Raw genomic sequence first — 20,991 nt, forward strand, 5'->3', positions numbered from 1 at the left:
TTGAAGGTCCATGATATGTAATTTGTAATATTACTCAACTAGAATTTTGAAATCATATTTTCTGTTGTGACAGCACGTATGTATTACTTGGCTAGCAAGGGAGCCAAGCCAACTGCACAAAAATTTGCAGTTTTACAATTTTAACATATATACATTTTATTACAGAAATCGTATGCTAACACAACAATCTTTCAGGAAATGTCTAGGATCTATTCCAGTTCTAAGAAATAAAAACTATGACAACAGAGTAGAAAAAGATAATCATTTTGTTTACAACTAAAATCATAGTATTATAGCAAGTCAAAAGGATATTTAATGAGATTCTGCCAGAAATCATTATTATTGAGTCAGAGTCTACCTAATATGTTCATTACTCCCACTGACTGGTAAATAAAACATTCCTTAGGTATTAATCAACAATAACATAATTATCCATTAACCTGGTCAAGAAAAGTGTGAGGACAGAACAGGCAGACACAAAACACATACTGTTAGGGTGGAACACTAAATTAAAAGGCATTATGAGTTAAATTAAGGAAATTACAATTTCTAAACCGTAAAACACTAACTCATTATATACTTTAACAAGGAAATACATACAATACTTAGCAAAAGAAATAAATCACAAAATAGGGTACATACTATAATGTTAACTTATAAAAATAAAAAACATGTAAGTATAAAATTACAAGATCATCTACCAAAATGTTGATAGAAGATACCTTTGGTTGGTGAAATTTCAGAAGATTTTCTTTGCTTTTTTGCTCTAGATTTTAAAAGTTCATACTACCAATTTAATTTTCAGATTTTAAAAGTTTATACTACCAATTTAATTTTCAAAGTTTTTACTACTACTGTGTTGTTCTTAGTAAAGAAAAATGAACGAAGTTTTAAATTATCTAAAACTGCTTTTCAGTTTTAGAAACTCAAATCAGTGAACATTTTAGAATACTTTTTAGTCTCTTTTCACACAAAAGTTCAGTTTTACTTATATCTGTAATCATTTTATAGATTTGAATTGCAGCAAAACAAGTTTGTGTGTGTGTGTGTGTGTGTGTGTGTGTGTGTGTGTGTATGTATGTGTGTGTGTGTTTTGTTTTTTGATGGGGCAGTTATGAGCCCAGCAAACTGACATTTTGTAGCCTCCCTTGAGATCAGGGATAGCCATATGATGTAGTTCTGCCCAACAAGATAGAAACGGAAGTTGCTGGCAGGGAATCATACTTCTTCTCTAGGGGAAATATATCATTCAGGCCCTCAAATTATCTCCAATATATTTTATATTTTAATCTCCAGCATTCCATTAAAAATTACAGAATATGCCAGAAGATCAAAAACCAAGAGAAAAAATGAGGAAAGCAGTGGACTTACAAGAGACGCAGATATTGGAATTGACAGAATTTAAAATTGCTTTTTTTGTCTTTGAGACAGAGTCTAGCTCTGTCGCTCAGGCCAGAGTGCAGTGGTGTGATCTCAGCTCACTGCAACCTCTGCCTCCCGGGTTCAAGCGATTCTCCTGCCTCAGCCTCCCGAGTACCTGGGACTACAGGCATGTGCCACCACGCCTGGCTAATTTTTGTATATTTAGTAGAGACGGTTTCACCATGTTGGCCAGGCTGGTCTTGAACTTCTGACCTCAAGTAATTTTCCTGCCTCGGCCTCCCAAAGTGCTGGGATTACAGGTGTGAGCCACTGCATCCAGCCTAAAATAGCTATTTTTTAAAAGACGTAAAACAAAATGAAAAATCCAGCAGATACCTGGAAACTATAAAATGAATGAAATAAAAAAGTTAGAACTAAGTAATAAACAAAAATGAAAATGTATTTAGTAGCAGAGTAGCCACAGATGAAAAGAGGACTGATGAAATGGGAGACAGGTCAGTAGAAAATATTCACAATGAAGCACAGAGAGGGAAAAAGCATAGGAGACATATGAGACATGGTGAAATGGCCTATTATTCATGTAACTGGAATCACAGCAGAGAAGAGAAAAAAAAAACAGGGCAGAAGGAAAAAGGAGATAAGATAATTGCCTGGAATTTTCCAAAACTGATAGAAGACAAGCCACAGATTCAAGAACTCCTAGGGACAAATGAGAAAAATAAAGAACCTACAAAGATGTAACATTAAGAATCCAACAAGGAGGCTGGGCGCAGTGGCTAATGCCTGTAATCCTAGCACTTTGGGAGGCCGAGGCAGGCGGATCACCTGAGGTCGGGAGTTCGAGACCAGCCTGACCAACATGGAGAAACCCTATCTCTACTAAAAATACAAAATTAGCCAGGCGTGGTAGCGCATGCCTGTAATCCCAGCTATTCGGGAGGCTGAGGCAGAAGAATCACTTGAACCCAGGAGGCGGAGGTTGTGGTGAACTGAGATCACACCATTGCACTCTGGCAAAACTCCATCTCAAAAAAAAAAAGAATCTAACAATCTAACAAGGTACTATGTTTGATAATAAACATGTAATGTGATTTGGTCTACAATTGCATTCTTATTATTCAATCTCCTAAAGGAAGCTCAATGACAGTATACTTTTCATCTATGTCAGAAAATGTTGGAAGATCAGATACCTTGCACTGTATTATACGTCTTTAATAAAAAATAAACCAAATTCTTGGAAGGTATGGCTCTATATGACTTCCATAGCACTGATTATGTTAGGCTGATACATGCAGTTATAATATCACATTATCTTGTATTAAGAGGCATTCTGAGGAATTTACATTACTCTGGTACTGATATGGTTTGGCTGTGTCCCCACCAAATGTCAACTTGAATTGTATCTCCCAGAATTCCCATGCGTTGTGGGAGGAGCCCGGGCAGAGGTCATTGAATCATGGGGGCCAGTCTTTCCTGTGCTATTCTCGTAATAGTGAATAAGTCTCACAAGATCTGATGGGTTTATCAGGGGTTTCCGCTTTTGCTTCTCTCTCATTTTCTTTTGCCACTGCCATGTAAGAAGTGCCTTTCACCTCCTGCCATGATTCTGACGACACCCCAGTCATGTGGAATTGTAAGTCCAATTAAACCTCTTTTTCTTCCCAGGCTCAGATATGTCTTTATCAGCAGTGTGAAAACGGGCTAATACAGGTACTATTTGAAGATTTAGTATTTTATATGCTAACTTTATTTCAATTAATTTTACAAAAATTTCACACAAAAATATCTGTGATTATTTTAATTGTATATTACATATGTTCTTGGTACCATATAGAAGATACTGTGTAAATTTCTGCATATAGTTTGGGAAAATAAGATGAACAGAGGTTGATACGGTTTGAATGTCCCTCCAAATCTCATGATGAAATGTGATCCCCAATGTTGGAGGTGGGGCCTAGTGGGAGGTGTCAGATCATGGGGGCAGATCTCTCATGAATGGCTTAGTGCCACCCCCTTGGTGATAAGTGAGTCTTGCTTAGTTAGTTCATGTGAGATCTAGTTGTTTAAGAGTCTGGGACTTCTGCTTCTGTCTCTTGCTCCCTCTCTCATCATGTAATATGCCTGCTCCCCCTTTACCTTCCACCATGATTGTAAGCTTCCTGAAGCACTCACCAGAAGCAGATGCCAGCACCATATTTCCTGTACAGCCTGCAGAAGAACTGTAAGCCAAAATAAACCTCTTTCCTTTATAAATTACTCAAGCCTTAGATGTTCCTTTATAGGAACACAAAAATGGACTAATATAGAGGTATTTGAGCAAAACATAATACATGCACTCAAAATCCTCTCAAGTCTAAACTTTATTTTGTTTTTATCACAAAACACTAAATTTTAATAACTATTTCCATATAAAATAACTCAGTATGTTTCAACTGGTAAAAAATGTTTTTACAGGCATACCTTGGAAATACTGTCTAAGGGTCCAGACCACTTCAATAAAGCAAATATCTAAATAGAAAGTCACAAAAATTTTTTGGTTTTCTAGTGCATATAAGTTACATTTATACTATTTTGCAGTCTATTAAGTGTGCAATATGTCTTAAATAACAATATACATATTTTAACTTAAAAATATGTTATTGCTAAAAAAGGCTGTCATACAGACATGAAGTAAGCATATGATGTTGGAAAAATGAGGCAGATAGATTCGCTTGACACAGGGTTGTCACAAACCTGCAATTTGTAAAAAATGCAGTATCTGTGAAGCACAATACAGTGAAGTACAATGAAAGAAGGTATGCCTGAACATGAGGTGAAAAATATCCCAACTTCGGGGTTTCTGATGGATGTTTTAATATGTAGAAATTACCTCTATAAATAATTTTGGACACAATCACCCATCAGATGAAAAAGCAAAATACAAATTTTATTTAGTATCTCTTATATTAATGGCAGTTCTTTATGAAGGTGTTGTTTTCTCCTTAAAGAAGTACTTAATATGATCTAGAATGGCTCATTATTAATTCACATATAAAAATTTAAAATGAAGTTAAAAAAATCAACCTGCAATAATGAATTACGTTTTTACATTTGTTATGTCTTGAATAGGGCATGTTTCAAAAATCCTCGTGTATTTATTATTAGCTATAATCATTGCATTTCTTTTTAAATGTCTTTTTAAACAGGTAAGGCAGAGGTCTTTAAAAAAAAAAAAACTATAAAACAATCAATAACTTATGGCATGATCCAGAAATTCAAGATATGCTTGTTGGTGAAGACCTATTAACCAAGTAATTGCATCATAAAGGACATGGTTGATAGCACATCTGGATTTACTGCTTGGACAAGTTGTGTGAGACAAACTCCTTAATTAATGAGAGCAGCAAATTCTCCATATGGGAGATTTGGTTTCATAACTCTTTCCCGCCTCCCCCCCGCCCCACAGAGATGGGGTCTTGCTATGTTGCCCAAGCTGGTCTCAAACTTCTGGGCTCAAGCAATCTGTCTGCCTCAACCTTTCAAAGTGCTGGGACTACAGTGAGCCACCATACCCGGCCTTGTTTAATCAACCATATGTAAAGTATGCTTTTTATCACAGTGCCTAAGAAATAAAGAAAGGATAAATACTTAATATACCTGGTGAGTTACAGGACCTAATAACTAATAGCACGGCTGCAGTTCACTGAAGCCAAAAGAGGATTTATAGAAGGCACCAGCACTACCCATATTAACTTCACATATGTGGCAAAGAATATTGAGAAAGAATACCAAATGAAGATGATAACTAGGACCATAAACAGGATCAGAAACTAAGGAAGAGAATGCTTCAAAATGGAGGGAGTGGTCACCAGTATCAAAAGCTGCTCAAAGATCAAGTAAGATGAGGACTGAAAAGTGTCCACTAGACTTATTGACACAATGTCATTGGTAAAAAGAACCATTTCTGCTCTCTCTCTGACCCACTGCAGAGTCTGAAAGCAGATTAGAATAGGTTGAGGAAAAAAATGGTTCAGCCCAGAAGGAAGAATTACAAAACGTAGAATCAAGCCAAAACCTAAATACAAAAAAAAAAGTAGAAAAATACACTCATGAAATGTTACTAACAATATTTTAAACTACTGAAGATGAGACTGAAAAGAACTATTAACATTATTGACAAGTATAACAGTATCAGCAATAATAAAAAATTATCTCTGGTAGACAATTCAAGGTAAGAGGTTACAGTTCTAAACAATTTTTCAACTGTTTTGGCATAAAGCCCATCTTAATACTATTGGGATCTTTCCACTGGAAAGCTAAATTACATTTCTGCATGTTATTTCCCTAGAACTTCACAACCAAGGGAACCCTTTATGCTGACATTATCATTTCATAGATGAAGATCCTCAGGTAGCAGGCTTGTGATTATTTGGGGCGCAAATGCTAATTAGTGGTAGAACTAGGAAACAAGCATCTCTCCCTCTGAGGTAGCAATGTCAATCATTTCCTCTACTCAAACCCCTTCCTTAGGGAACATGCCTACTCAAAGCCCTAAAGTGGACTGCCTTACAGTGAATTTTCCTCCAACCATATCAAATTAGATTGAAGTAGACATCTGACCAAAGTTTAGCCAAACTTTCTCTCTAGATTGTGGCAGAAAACTGAGTCAGATGTTGGAGGTGAGGAAGCTGTATGGTCACATGGACTCAAAAATTGGTGTGGCCTCTTTTAGGTCTCAGAAAGAGACTGGAGTAGATTTACAGAGAAGCAGAGGAAGAGACATGTCTCATCATACATACAAAAAAAATACAATGGAATCTCAAAATGGTGTTCTTTCCTTTATATTTTGCAAAGTGAATAGTTATTAAGATGAGAGGGAAAGACTGAGAGAAAACATTATTCATTTCATGAAAGGGAAAGAACAAAACCAATATTTAAACAGTGAGAACTTATACTCAATAAGCACAGTGAACACAGGAATAGAAGAAATGATTAGTGGGTCTCAGTTTCCACGTGCCACCTGCAGTATCTATTGCTGTACTGAGTCGGGGCGGGGGGAGGTCTACATTTTAAAGATACAGTATATAGTTTTCATTTACCATGGCCCAGAATGCAAGCCAATTATTTTATGTGGTAGTCAACCAAAAACAAACAAATCACCCAAATACCTTAGGGTATTTTATAAGAAACAACTATTTTCAAAAATAATTGTAACTTATGCAAAAAAATTTTAACTTTTCATTTTGTATACTCATTTCACAGATGAACTTGGGCAAATTTTAATGTCTGTTGTTCTAAGAATCTAACCTCCACTTAAGATGCATCTCCTCTGCAAATGCCTGACAACTTTCTAGCTCACACTGGCAATGTAAAGTTCCCATGATGACATTCCAAGAAACTCTTTAGGAGCTTTCCAGTGGCCTCTCCCATTTTCTTTGAGCAAATCTGAGGAGGCTTCTGTTCCTTACACTCAGATGTTACTTAAGTGATACTCCTAATCTATTATTTTTTTTATGACTAATAGTACAGAATGGTGAAACGTAGTAAAGGCACTGTGGTTAGGAGTTTTAGAATCAGACAGATCTCTTTTGGAATTAAGCCTCCCCTACTCAGTAGTTCTGTGACTTTGGAGAAGACATTTAACCTCTGAATTTCATTTGCCTTATTTGTAAAATGCAGGTGATGCTATTTACCTCATAATGCTACTCTGAAAGTTAAATGACATTAAGTACTTAGTACTGTGCTTAGGATATACTGGTATAATTACTAACAGCAATTATCAGACTGAGTTCCTGTTGAACGCAATCTGTTTCAAGCTTTCACCTATTTCCCTATTAATTGCTCTTATGTTTCATGGTATTTTTGTAAAATTTTATAAAGTTTATGGAAGTGAACAAATTTATTAACAAAGTAGGATTTCTATGAACCATGGGATGATTTTCTACCTTTTCTAGACTCATAAAGATAATTTAGTATTCCCTTATCACTAGTGGGACAACAACATTTTCAATGGTACCATATTAACCCAAAAGTGTTATATGTCTCTTCCACCCCTTAAAGTACTTTTCCTTCTAAAATCTATTTTAAATAGTGGGTAAATCTTATTAAGTATCATTTAAGACAAAGGAGTTGTAAAGTTTAATAACTCATAGTCATGAAAATAACTTGCACAAAATTTTAAAATGACTGTATTATATCTGGGTAACTGCTGCTTCCACAATTTTCATGTTTCATAGATGAGATAGATATCTCTCAAATGTGTGTATATCTATAAATATGCATACCCATGTGTATGTAATGTGTATATATATATACACACACATATATACACACACACACACCATCAAATAAAGGCTTGTGTCTCTGTATTAATCTTTAGTACCATCTCTAAGAATTCTATATTCTATATAGAGTTCTACCTTTTGAGAGCTGGAACTCTTAAATTGTTTAGCAAATTTACATAAAATTCACAAAATTTATGAGTTTTATAAAATGTAATGGTTCATAAAATTTCAGTTTAAATTTTCAGTTTAAACTGAAATTTTCAAAGCCTTTTCCTATCATGCCTTTTCTTAAAACTATTAAAAGAAAAACTGGTACTTTAAAACTTTCATATCTGCCTTTTGGTAAAGGATTAATAGGGAAATAGCCACCAGACTGACTGGTGGTAAACCGACAATATTTTACATCTGTATAGCATTAACAGCTTTTAAACTATTCTTACAGATATTCCACTTAATTCTCACAACCATATGAATCGAACACAGCAACTTTTATTCCCACTTTATAGACATGAAATTCAATGTCATTTAAGTAACTACATATCAAAACTAGGACCTAAGTTTTCTGCCTTTTAATTTAAACCCTTTCCACTTCTTCACATTGCTTCTCACATGGATCATTTACAATACTGTACAATTGGGATCTGAGTAATAGCTATGGTCATAAGGAAAGACAAGAATATTAAACCATGGCAAAGTAGGTTAAACAGGAAAAGTATGTTAAATTTTGCAGTTAAGAAGGGATTTTAGTGCATAAGTACTTAATTTTTTGACAATTTAATAATTAAAGAGAATGCCTGAGAGATTATGAGGAAATGGAGACACAGGCACTTATTTGCAAATTATCTGTGGTGTGGGTGTAGCACTTTTTTCTTGTCTTAAACTTCTGTTTGAGTCACAGTAGCAAATTAAAACTTCTTTTAGAGAGGAAGAATCCTGCTTGCAATTATGCCCTTGGGAAATGGTTTCACAATCCTTACCATATTTTATAAATAAATAAGGCTACAACAAAAAGATTCCCTTTTGTTAGAAATAATAATTTCTAAGACAGAGCAACTCATATTTTCTAAAAACAAATAGAAACTTCAGCTACATGGCTAAACACACATCTTTACTCAGAATCTGAAAAAGGTCTCTTATTTTGGAAAAAAGAAAAAGATTAAAGAGTAATGATACCCTTTCAAATAAAAAGCAAGGTGAACAACAGGAAAGGGTGGGTGTGGGAGTGAAGGCTGTGCACAGTGGGCTCAGGCAGGGTTTAAATGAACAACATTTCCCCAAGTCCAGTTTACTAGAGAGTAAACAGAGAATCAAGACAGACAAAATCAGACTTCCAGGGATTCTCCCCAAAGTCAGAGTTAATAAAACACATATTTTCCCTTAAAACTTTTCCCCTCAAAGACAAAATAATAATTTGCTATTGTGACTCAAACAGAAGAAGGTAAGAAAGAAATGCCCTAATCTCCACAAATCTACACATATGCATACACATGAGCATTATTCTTGAAACAATATGACAAAGCCATTACCTTCCTGTCCTATATTACCCAAAAGTCTATAATATTTGATGCCAGAATTTAAAATAAGGTATAATATGCTCTATTTACATGGACCAGTTTAATTAGTTCATTTTTTACTCATTTCCTGTGACAATCTCTTGTATTACATAAGCCTTAATATTTACCTGAACCTCTGAATTGGAGTCCACAGGCTGTAATGAAAACCAAGTTTCTTTGCCACTGTGATTACACAAGTCTTCTTTTTTGATGGCTACTTTTCCTACAGAAAATAAGTAAAACAATATAAGAAAACATGCTTTGTATAATCCTAAGACTCATTAGCACTGTTTTATATAATACTTTATAGAAAATATTTTAAAATCATTTGTACCTATTGACATAAAAATCCATTTTTATAAAGCATTTTTTCTACATTCTAAAGAATGAAAAAGTGTCTCATTTCTCCTTGCCCCTTGGCAGACCTTTGTCCGGGTCATTTTGAATCAGGGGATTAGATAAAACCTCAGTTGTATTACATGCAACTGCATTTTTTTAGTACTTACTCAGATTCATGCTTTTACCCAGAGTACACTCATTATAAAAAGCAAGGTACAATGGTAGTGCAAACTAATCTTCCCAATTTTTTGACCCTATGAACAAATGACAAGTTTTGAGCAGATGTATCTGCATTTAGTAAGAGTTTATAAATTCCAATTAAGAGAAAAGGAAAAACAGTATCATACATCATTAACAACAGTGAAAACTGACTTGAAAATTATGGGAGATTGTAACACTTTTATTATTCAGAATTTACTTTTATCAAAACATTGCAAACACTGATTACGTTGCTCCAACACATACAAAAATTAAGGCAGTTCTCTAAAGAGTTTAAACCCTCTCAGAGGAAGATACAGTACAATGAACAAAGTAGTATGAGAGGAAGAAACAGAAATGTTCTTATAATAAAATATTTGCCATCCTGGTACAAAGCATTTCCTTCCTCAATTCAAGTTTTAAGAAGTAGACACAGTTTTGCATAAGACTGACGATGTATTCCAGGATTCTACACAAAAGTTTCAACAAAGGATATATAAAGTTAAAAGCAGTTCACTTTCTTTTGTCAAGTAAGAATTTTCATTTTATATGCCCTAATTCTACTTTATTTCCTTGTACTTATGATTTACCTTGATCTTTTAGTTCAACATTTGAAAACTTTAAGAAAATTGTAAAGAAATTTTTCTGTCAAGACACGTCAACTTTTGTATATCAAGTGAAAAGGAAGGAACAGGAAAACAAACACAAACTATGCTTAAAATTTCATTCTGGAATTAGATAGTGGTGACAGTTACACAACTCTGTGACTATATTAAGGTCCCCACCACACCATACACTTTTTTAATTTAAAAAATATTTTAATTCACCCAAGCCATTAGTGCTGGAAAAAAGAAAAAAAGATGTATTTTGAAATAATTTCAAACAGAGAAAAGTTACAAGAACCGTACACCAAAAACTTCCATATTTTCTACTCAGATTCCCCTACTGTTAACTTTTATAATGTTTCTCGCCCTCTAACGTATATAATGATTCTTTTTCTGAACCACTGAAAAGCAAATATAATGTATACCTTAAAAGGGTGAATTTAATGGTATGTGAATTACATCTCAATAAAATTGTTATTTTTAGAATGTAACCACATTACAGTTTTTGATAAGCTTCTCATTCATGTCTTGGAATTCCAACTGTAAAGACAACCGATACATCTAATTTTAAAGAAAATAGTAAAGTACACAGCTGTATTTTATTAAAGAGTGGTGACTGTATTAAAAAAACACAATCGAAGGAGGCCTATTGAAAGTTCATCTTTATATGTCTATTAATACATGAAGTTAAAACATATAAAATTTTTAAATAAATTGGTCCTGATAACAAATACATATCTTCCCAACTTTCTTTTGAATATTTTGGATAAAATATAATTTGAAGATCAAAATCTTTATGTGAATATATAGCATTTATAGTTCATTCAAATCACATGGAAAATGACACTAGGGAAATAATGTATTTTAGTTTTTTTTTTGGTTAAATTTAAGATAAAAATGATGGGAAAACAGAAATTCTTATAGTATTAAATACACAGATTAAAAGCCAAATATAAAATTCAGGCACTAACTGGAATACTCAAATATTCCTTAAACTGCAGGAAGAATTTAGGTTAAGAGACAAATCATCCAAATCTCTGGATATGTTTTATCTATGAATTGTATCAAATTCCTGGCAAATCCATATACTACCAGGAATGGCTTAGGATATAAAATTATGACAAAGTATTCAATATTGCACACCACAAGTGATTACCATAATTCTATCAAGTAGTCCTAATTACCACAGATTCCACACCAGACGTAAATAAAATGTTAAGGCAATGCATAATAGTTTGATACTCAAAAAATATATATGTACATACAGAAATACATCTATACATCCTATAGCTGAAGCTCTTACCTTTTAAGAACCATTCCCCTCCCTTTAAGAATCTTTGTAACTGTGTATCTTTTGTGTCCTCTCCCCAGAAAAAGGCACAGGTAATATCTGGCACAGAATTTTAAGAGAGTTTACTTACCATCCAGAAACGAATCAGTAGACTTCTGGTGAAATTTCTACTTTACGATTTCCATAATTTTTAGTTTTGTACACAATTTATGAATATGTATATAGATGTACATATGTACATACATATATTATATACAAACATCACTAAAAGAAGTCCCAAATTCTAAAAGAGGGTTTCCTACAAAGTTTATTTAGGAGTTTATTGGTTTGACAAATTCATTCCCTCATTCAACAATCACAACGGCACCGTGTTGTAAATGCTGATATGATTTCCAGGCTTCCCTAACCAAACTCTATTTAACTAACAATGCTGCTAAAAACTAGAGTAGAAATGTACCTGTCCTATTTATGACTCACTACTCTCAGATCACTGGAAATACATCTCATCTGTCACAGGTGCCTTCCCAAAAGAGAATCCTCTTAGTCACACAGGTAATATATTCTAAAGCAAATAGCCTCTTCCTCCTATTCTGCATCATGAGTATCATGACATTCACTGTCACTGAAGAGTTGAATGTTCCTCGTCCTATGAGAGGGAAACCCTTCTCTGACTAGCTGCATAAATAAGCCATTTGTGAGTTGAGAATAATCTATAATTTTATTGCCAGCTCTTATTCTTAAGTTCCTTTTTAAGATGTCAGTTTCTGATATGTAAATATCTAGCTGCATGAGGCTAGTTGGCCTGAAGAAGCAGGGAAGAAAGAGTACATGATCCCACAAAGTTAGAGAAAATGATATATAAGAATGGCACAGGAAAATTAAGAAAAATATTTGAAGTCAACAGGTAGCAGGATACCTACAACATATCCAGCACTTTATTAGGCAATATAACATATAAAAAGAAATATACATCATCAGCCCAAGGGAATAAAACAGGGAAGGCGGAGAGGGGAAGAGAGACAAAGAATGAAGGAGGAAAAAAGGTGGGAGGATAAATGAGAAGGAAGTATGGGAGAGGGAGAAGAGAGGATGGGGAAGGAAGGAACAAGTTTCTGAAACACAAATAGAATTTTAAAAAAGCCTCATGATTCTGATTTGTTATTTTATCACTAAACTGGCAGGCATTAACAGTAAAATGTAGGCAGCCCAATACAGTGGAAAGAGCACTGAACTGAAAGAAAAGCCAGCATTTACTGAGTCTCTACCAGGTAGGAGACATTCCTATATATTTTCTTGTTTAATTTTCCTAACCATCTTGGAGGTAGAGGGTATAATCAGCATCTTACAGATGAGGAAAGCTGAACAATATTTTTAAACTTGCCACAGGTGCTGCAGTCAGATTTCAAAACCAAGGCATGCCTGTTCGTGCTCCTTCCAACAAACACTAATTTCATAACCTAGAGTCAATTCTGTTACTTATTAGCTGTGTAATCTTGGGTGAATTACTCAAACTCTACATCTGATGTGCCTCCTCTGCATTCGAATGACTTTTAACTTAATGATCTTAAAAACCTTTTTGTGCCTCTAATAGTCCCAAAGATTGTTTTAGTTTAGTGTTTACTATTTTCTTTTATTTATGTATTTTTTTAATTTTTTTTTTTTGAGACAGGGTCTTGCTCTGCTGCCCAGGATGGAGTGTAGTGGCATGACTACAGCTCACTGCAGCCTCGATCTCCTGGGCTCAGGTGATCCTCCCACTTCAGCCTCCCAAGTAGCCGGAAGTAATTTTTATAGTTGGTCCCAGTTGGCTAATTATTATAGTTTTTGTAGAGATGGGTTTTCACCATGTTGCCAAGGCTGGTCTTGAACTTTTGAGGTTAAGTAGTCCAACTGCCTTGGCCTCCCAAAGTGCTGGGATTATAGACATGAGCCACTGTGGCCAGTTGTTGATTACTATTTTAAACAAAATTAATTCATTATTTCACTAGCTATGAAATTACCAACTTCAAAAAAAAATCAAACACATCTGGGTGCAGTGGTGCATGCCTGTAGTTCCAGGTACCTGGGAGGCTGAGACAGGAGGACTGCTTGAGCCCAGGAGTTCAAGTCCAGCCTGGGCAACATAGTGAGACCCCCAACTCTTAAAAAAAAAAGTCAACAAGAAACAAACGTTCCAACAAATCATTTAAAGTTAGTACTTCATTTCCTTACTGTCCTGACAAACTCACGGACAGAAAGAGCTTAAAACCAAACATATACACACCAGATGCTGTATTAGCTCCTTAAAATCAGACAAAGAAAGGAAACACAATAGGAAATGAAGGAACTGTGGGCACAGAAACCACCTTTGTTGATCTTTAAATAAAAAAAGCATTTTTAGCTTTCTAATACCATTTTTCAGCAGCATTTTCTTGCCATCAGTAAATACTGTGTTACCATTGGGACCCATTTTTAGATACAATATATTCTTAGAAATTTCAGCCTGATACAATTCACCAATTGGCAAAATCCTGATAGTCCTGTTCCTACTTGAGCACTAGCAGAAATGGCTAAAGGAGGAGATAAAAACAGTGACAGGCCGGGCATGGTGGCTCACGCCTGTAATCCTAGCACTTTGGTGGGTGGATTGGCCGAGGTGGGTGGATTGCCTGAGCTCAGGAGTTTGAGACCAGCCTGGGCAACACGGTGAAACCCCATCTCTACTAAAATACAAAAAATTAGCCGAGCGTGGCAGTGTGCGCCTGTAGTCCCAGCTACTCGGGAGGCTGAGACAAGAGAATTGCTTGAACCCAGGGGGCAGAGGTTGCAGTAAGATGAAATCATGCCACGCCACTGCACTCCAGCCTGGGCGACAAAGCGAGACTCCGTCTCAAAAAAACAAACAAAAACAGTGACAAATATTACTGTCTATATAAAAATGAAATAGGACCAGAGGACTGAACAATCTGGCAGATAGTCAACAGCAGCAATTTAGAGACAATGGCAGCACTTCGAAGCCTTAGTGTACGAGGTTTCAATAGATATATTTTGGTCTTTGTGGTAGACTGGTATATTAATGGCCTCCATAACTCCTGGTTATCTACACCATTGTGTGGTCCCCTACAGCACTGACTCTTGGATTATGTGACTTGCTTTTACCAACAGGACATCAGCAAATGTGACACACCTTTGCATTAGGGCTTGCCTTCTTAGAACCAATCAGGAGAGCATGTGGTGAGGAAGGTCCAGCTAATAGTCAGTACCAACCATCAGACACATGAATCAGACTAGCCAGCCCCAATCTCCCAGATAACTGCACATCAGCCCCAGGCGAGACCAGCTGAACCACTCAGCTAGGTTCAGCTCAAACTGACAAACAATAGGATCACGAGTAAATGTAAGGTTGCTGTATTAAGCCAGTAAGTATTGGAGCAGTTACATAGCAGTAGATAACTGATACAGTCCCTGTGCAAACAGACACTAAAGTGTAGCCATAAGCAATTTATACACAGTAAATTTTGCTTAAAAGCTAAATGTCAGCAGAAATTACAATTCAAACTGTTGGAAAAGACCTTAGCAATTTTAAACCCAATCTTATTTTATGGATGAACCAGGCCTAAGAAAATGACTCAATAAAGATCACATAGATAGTTAGTGACATAGTCATGATTGGTATTCAGGTCTCTGACATTTTAGTAAAATCCTTTCATTTCTATATGGTTCTGAACCAAGGTGGGGTGAGGGGTGGGGGAGAACTGCCAGAATCTACTAAGATAGTCAGTTTACTTGTTTGAGCTCTAGAAAAATAGTCGTAGTTTACTTGTTTGAGCTCTTGCATAACAAAATAACTAAAAAATACATATTAGGAGGTAAAACATTTATGTTTTAATTTCAGTATTATTAGAATCCTCATTGGAAATAAAAATATATGCTTAAAGTTTTCCTTTTTCTCTCATTTTGTACTAACTGTTCCTAGCATATAAAGATGCCTAATATAAACAATTATGCCCCGAATTAATAACAATTATTACCTCTGGGAAGAGGACTGGTTGGAGGCAGTGGTCAAAAGTAATTTAGGCTGGGCACGGTGGCTCACGCCTGCAATTCCAGCACTTTGGGAGGCTAAGGCAGGTGGATAAGAGTTTGAGACCAGCCTGGCCAAATGGCGAAACCTCGTCTCTACTAAAAATATAAAAATTAGCTGGGTGTGGGGACGGGTATTTGTAATTCCAGCTACTCAGGAGGCTGAGTCGGAATTGCTTAAACCCAGGAGGCGGAGGTTGCAGTGAGCCGAGATCATGCCAACACACTCCAGCCTGGACAACAGGGAAAGTCTTCGTCTCAAAAAAAAAAAAGGATTATCTATGCCATAATTTAAAATTTTTTACAAAAATAAAAATATCCATACATAAGAAGCAGAGAGAAGCAAACACATTTCCTCACTCAGGCTCCTTCTGACTCTCCTAGGTTCCATTAGAGCAGAGTAAGTGCCAGTGTTCCGCCAACCCAGGAACAGGCCCTGCAGACTCAGTGAGAATCATCCCAGAAGAAAACTCAGGAATAAAAATGGAGAAAGTGACACTTCAGACTGAAACTACCAGAAACATCCAGAAAATGAAGCAGAAAAAAAGCAGTCCAGGGACCAGAAAAGCCCTCAGTCCAATTAATTAAACCATGGAGTAGCCAGGAAGTCCAGAGTTTCCTGCAAGAATGGAATTTCTTGAGTGTGAAGTGTACAGGGTGAAGAAGTATCACACAGTATCAAAAGCAATTGCCCCCCATCTCAAGCACAGAGGTGTAAAGAAGAGCTGGCAGGAATGTCTCCAGATGCTGATAAGCTTGCAGGACTTATACTTCACTATTCATGAGGCCAACCAGAGGCCAAGGTGCCAACCCTTGCCATGTCCTTATGGAGAGGCCCTGCACAGGATTCTGGGATACAGATGGAAGATCAGCATCTTCTCAGGTCCTCCCTGTGCTGATGTGGCTGACCTTGCACCTCCCGAGCACCAGCCCCATGCCTATGGCATTCCCGGAGACTCTCAGGAGCCGATGTGGGCCCCAACACCTGTGATCTATATGGAAAATGCTCAGGTACCCAGATGGGAACCCTGGAACATGAGCCTGCCATGGTCAGTTCTACAGATGTATCCTGCCTTTCTCTCAGCAGCCCTGGGCCCTCTAACACAGTGGTCCATCCCTACTGACTGATCCAGGTTTAGAAGACAGTTAGAATCTGGATCCTGATTCTATTAGAAAGACTGAAAAACAGCACAATCTGTGTGTGTTGGTGCATGACTCCTTCCTCTCCTCGCCTGGTACAATGAGAATAAATGTGAAATAAATGAACGACAAAAAAAAAATCCATACATTACTCATGTAATTAAAAATAAAAAGCCCCTAAAATCTATCTATGCTCAACTTGTACTGAATCACAGATCTTAAGTATAAAAGATGATTCTGTCAATTCTAGCTCAAATTTCATTTCCAGAAAATGCTATGTCAGTGTTCAATCTACAATTGAGTGACTCCAAATTATAAATTAAGAAAACTCAACTTCCAATAGCTCAAAATTAAAAAAAAAACTTGTGTGTTAATGACAAAAGAAAATGATACTGAACTAGAAAAAATGTTAAAAATGTATAAGCAAAAACATCAACCACTTCTAACCTTAAAGGGTATGTAGTGTGTTTAATAATAACTATATGCAAAACGAAAAAATTTTCTGTTAAATGTAGAAATTTTATCCCTTAGAAAGAATAAACATTTAAGAAAAAGTTATCACACCAACATTTACAGCTTTCTGACACCACTCCCTAAATAATTGATTTTTACTAGAAATTATTTTACTTAAAATTGATTTTTACTTTCAAAATAAACAAAAAACAAAGGCAACTTCTAGAAACCATAAACCTCAACTTTATGCTGCTATTTAAAAGGCCTTAAAGGCCTTTTCAAGAAATATTACCTTAAGATTATAACATGTAAAGAGACGATGAAAATTACTAAACATTTTTCTTAAGATATGATGGCCGAAGTTATACACTCTCTCAAAGGTTATTAATAATTACCAATAGCCTCTATCAATCCTTATCTGACTCCACCTTTCTCTAGTTGCAGACATTAAAAGGTTTCCTTATCTTCTCTGACATTAATCTCTCCTATCTTTCTTTCTACTTCCTGATATGCCTTATCTATCTTCAAGCCTCTTCTTCCCTGAAACCCTCCTTATCCACTTCCAGGTAATTTCATTCATTCCAACACAGGCTTCACCTATCACTTAATGCTAATAACTCTCAAATCTGTATCTCTGGCTCTTTTCTCTAAGCTTCAGATCTATATTTCCAGCTGTCAACCAACATGTCCACTAAGATGTACCCCAGTAATACGAAGTTTAATTTGTTTGAAACCGAAGTCATCCTCTCCCCTTCTCACTCAAAAGCGAATGTTCTTGCTGTGTTCTTTATCTCATTTAATGACAGCCATACAAGCAAGATCATTTTAAACTCTTCTCCTTTTCACATCTCCTGTATCATCTTGGTCCCTATGCTCTATTTGAAACCCCTAAAGTACATTCCCTCATCTGTATTTTCACTGCCACTGCCCTAACTCATTTCATTTGATAATAGCATACCTGTTGGTCTTCCTGCCTCTAACCGCTCCCTATTCCAAATCAACAACTTCTTATGGCTTACAACAGTACTACAAACTCGATGTATATAGATTACATATTTAAATTAGAATATATAATATCTGTGTGTATATATAACTGTATGTGTATATCTGTGTACATAAGTGTATGTGTATATATGTGTGTGCACATATATATATAACTGTGTATGTAACTATATATAACTGTATATTATATAATACAATATGCAGATCCTTCTGTTTCTAGCAATACAAATGCATGTATATTCTATAACACACACACACACACACACACACACACACACACACACACACTCCAGTTATATATAGTGACATACATTCTCAAAAGGTTCAAAACCACTGTCTACAGAATAAAGTCCAAGTTCCTTAGCTTTTGGAATTAAGAATGGTTTCTAGGGTTCATCAGTTTGGTCCCAATTTATATCCTCAGCTTCTATCACCCTCCTCCAGCAGGTACACCACAAACATGATTCATTTTTCTCCCTCTGCTTCTGCCAATCCCTGTCACCTTGAAACTGTTTTTCCTGGTGGGGTATGGTGGCTCACATCTGTAATCCCAGCACTTTGGGAGGCCAAGGCAGGCGGATCATGAGGTCAGGAGTTCAAGACCAGCCTGGCCGACATGGTGAAACCCTGTCTCTACTAAAAATACAAAAATTAGCTGGGTGTGGTGTTGTACGCCTGTAATCCCAGCTACTTGGAGGCTGAGGCAGGAGAATCGCTTGAACTCAGGAGGTGGAAGTTGCAGTGAACGGAGATCACGTCACAGTACTCCAGCCTGGGCAACAGAGCAAGACTCCATCTCAAAAAAAAAAAGAAAAGAAAAAGAAAAGAAATTGTTCTTCCTTTTCCTACCTATGTAGTCTCTGTTACTCCCCTACCAAATAAAATGAGCTGTTCTCCCTACTATTCTCTCCAAGTATTCTGTTCATATCTCCAGCACAGACCCTAATATATTAGTATTAATATATTAGTATTAGACTACAAGTCTGCCTCTCTGATGAGCAACTTGAGTCTTACTCATCTTAAAAGCCTCATCCTTTGTGTGCCACAGAGAAGTGCTTGGTAAATGTTAAACTGAATTGAGGACACAGCTTCAAGGGTGATCTATAATCAACGGTTTGCTAGAAACAGAAGAGTCTGCATATAAGAAGCCATCAGAGGGAGAAACACATCTAAAAAAATACACCACCATGAAAATGTCTTTTCTTTCACTTTCAACAAACTGAATAAGCAATCAAGAGAGTGAAATGTGACACAGAGGCAGATAACAATAAAAACTAAGAAGATGCCTTTTGTGAGACAGAGTATTTGGTATGTATATAGCTGACAAAAGTTAACATATCTAAAAATAAGAAGGCTTAAGGATAAATGTTGGAACTCCAACCAAAAGAAAAATAGGCAAAGGAATGAGTAATCAATTCACAGAAGAAAAATGTAAATACCGGCCAGGCGCGGTGGCTCACGCCTGTAATCCCAGCACTTTGGGAGGCCGAGGTGGGCGGATCACGAGGTCAGAAGATCAAGACCATCCTGGCTAACATGGTGAAACCCCGTCTCTACTAAAAAATACAAAAAAAAATTAGCCGGGCGAGGTGGCGGGCACCTGTAGTCCCAGCTACGCGGGAGGCTGAGGCAGGAGAATGGCGTGAACCCCGGGGGACGGAGCCTGCAGTGAGCCGAGATCGTGCCACTGCACTCCAGCCTGGGTGAAAGAGCGAGACTCCTTCTCAAAAAAAAAAAAAAAAAAAAAAAAAAAAGAAAAATGTAAATACCAATAAACATATAAAAAATTCCTCAAATTCCTTCAAAATCAGAAAACACACATTAAAATAATAATGTGTTATTTTTCACCTATCATATTGGCAAATTTTTTTCAATGATAATATGCAAGAATGGCCAGAGGGTAGTAAAATGGTTATGCCCATGACATCTTTGAGGAAATGTAAAGTAGTACAACATTTCTGTCGTCCATATTAATATGATACTGTGTGGGGTAGAGGGGCAATACAGAAATTTACAGAGGAAATCATAAAAATGTTCATACTCCTTGACTCAGTATTTTCACTTCTAGGAATTTATGCTGGGGAAAGAGAGACACGCAAAAATTTATGCCAAAGGACATTTGTTCATAGCAACACCATTGAGGATGCCCAAAATTTGGAAATGTAAATGTTCACCAACAAGGATGTGGTTAAAATAAAACACTTTTCTATAAAGGATATTATATAACAAATAGTTTTGACAAATATTAATGATATGGGGAAAGGATCACTATGATATTAATTGAAAAGGAAAAAATCTGAATAAAATGTAGTAATACAAATGTATGAAATAAAGAATGGAAGAAATACACCAAATTATTAACTGTAGTTATTTCTGTAGAGAATCACTACCAGACACTAAGAACATATAATAATTTTATAATTAAGAAAAATATATTGTTTTAAAGGTTATTTGATTAAAATGATGTTGGCAAATTTCAAGAAAGGTTTATCAAAAAAAAAATAGAAGCCAGATTATAGAGATTTTAAAAGAAATAAGTAGCAAGCAGAGGACGGACACAGACCATTTGTTAAGGAGTTCAATATCAAACACAGAGAAACATCAGAAGTTAGTTAAGAGGACAAAGACAACGCTTAATTTTTTTTTTTTTTTTTTGAGATGGTGTCTCACTCTGTTGCCGAGGCTGGAGCACAGTGGTGCGA

At 36.0% G+C, this 20,991-nt stretch overlaps 1 protein-coding gene across 3 annotated transcripts in view; it reads right to left on the minus strand.

The window, feature by feature from the left end:
* The window catches only part of RASA2 (RAS p21 protein activator 2), a 128,697-nt gene that overhangs the window by 76,234 nt on the left and 31,472 nt on the right, over nucleotides 1–20,991 (minus strand). For all 3 annotated transcript variants that reach the window (XM_030816723.1, XM_030816722.1, XM_030816724.1), the window contains exon 4: nucleotides 9,328–9,422. In XM_030816723.1, coding sequence (XP_030672583.1) covers nucleotides 9,328–9,422 — 95 coding nt within the window. The remainder of the gene's footprint in view (nucleotides 1–9,327; nucleotides 9,423–20,991) is intronic.

Source organism: Nomascus leucogenys, chromosome 8 (assembly GCF_006542625.1).
Source record: "Nomascus leucogenys isolate Asia chromosome 8, Asia_NLE_v1, whole genome shotgun sequence".
Classification (NCBI taxonomy): Eukaryota; Metazoa; Chordata; class Mammalia; order Primates; family Hylobatidae; genus Nomascus; species Nomascus leucogenys.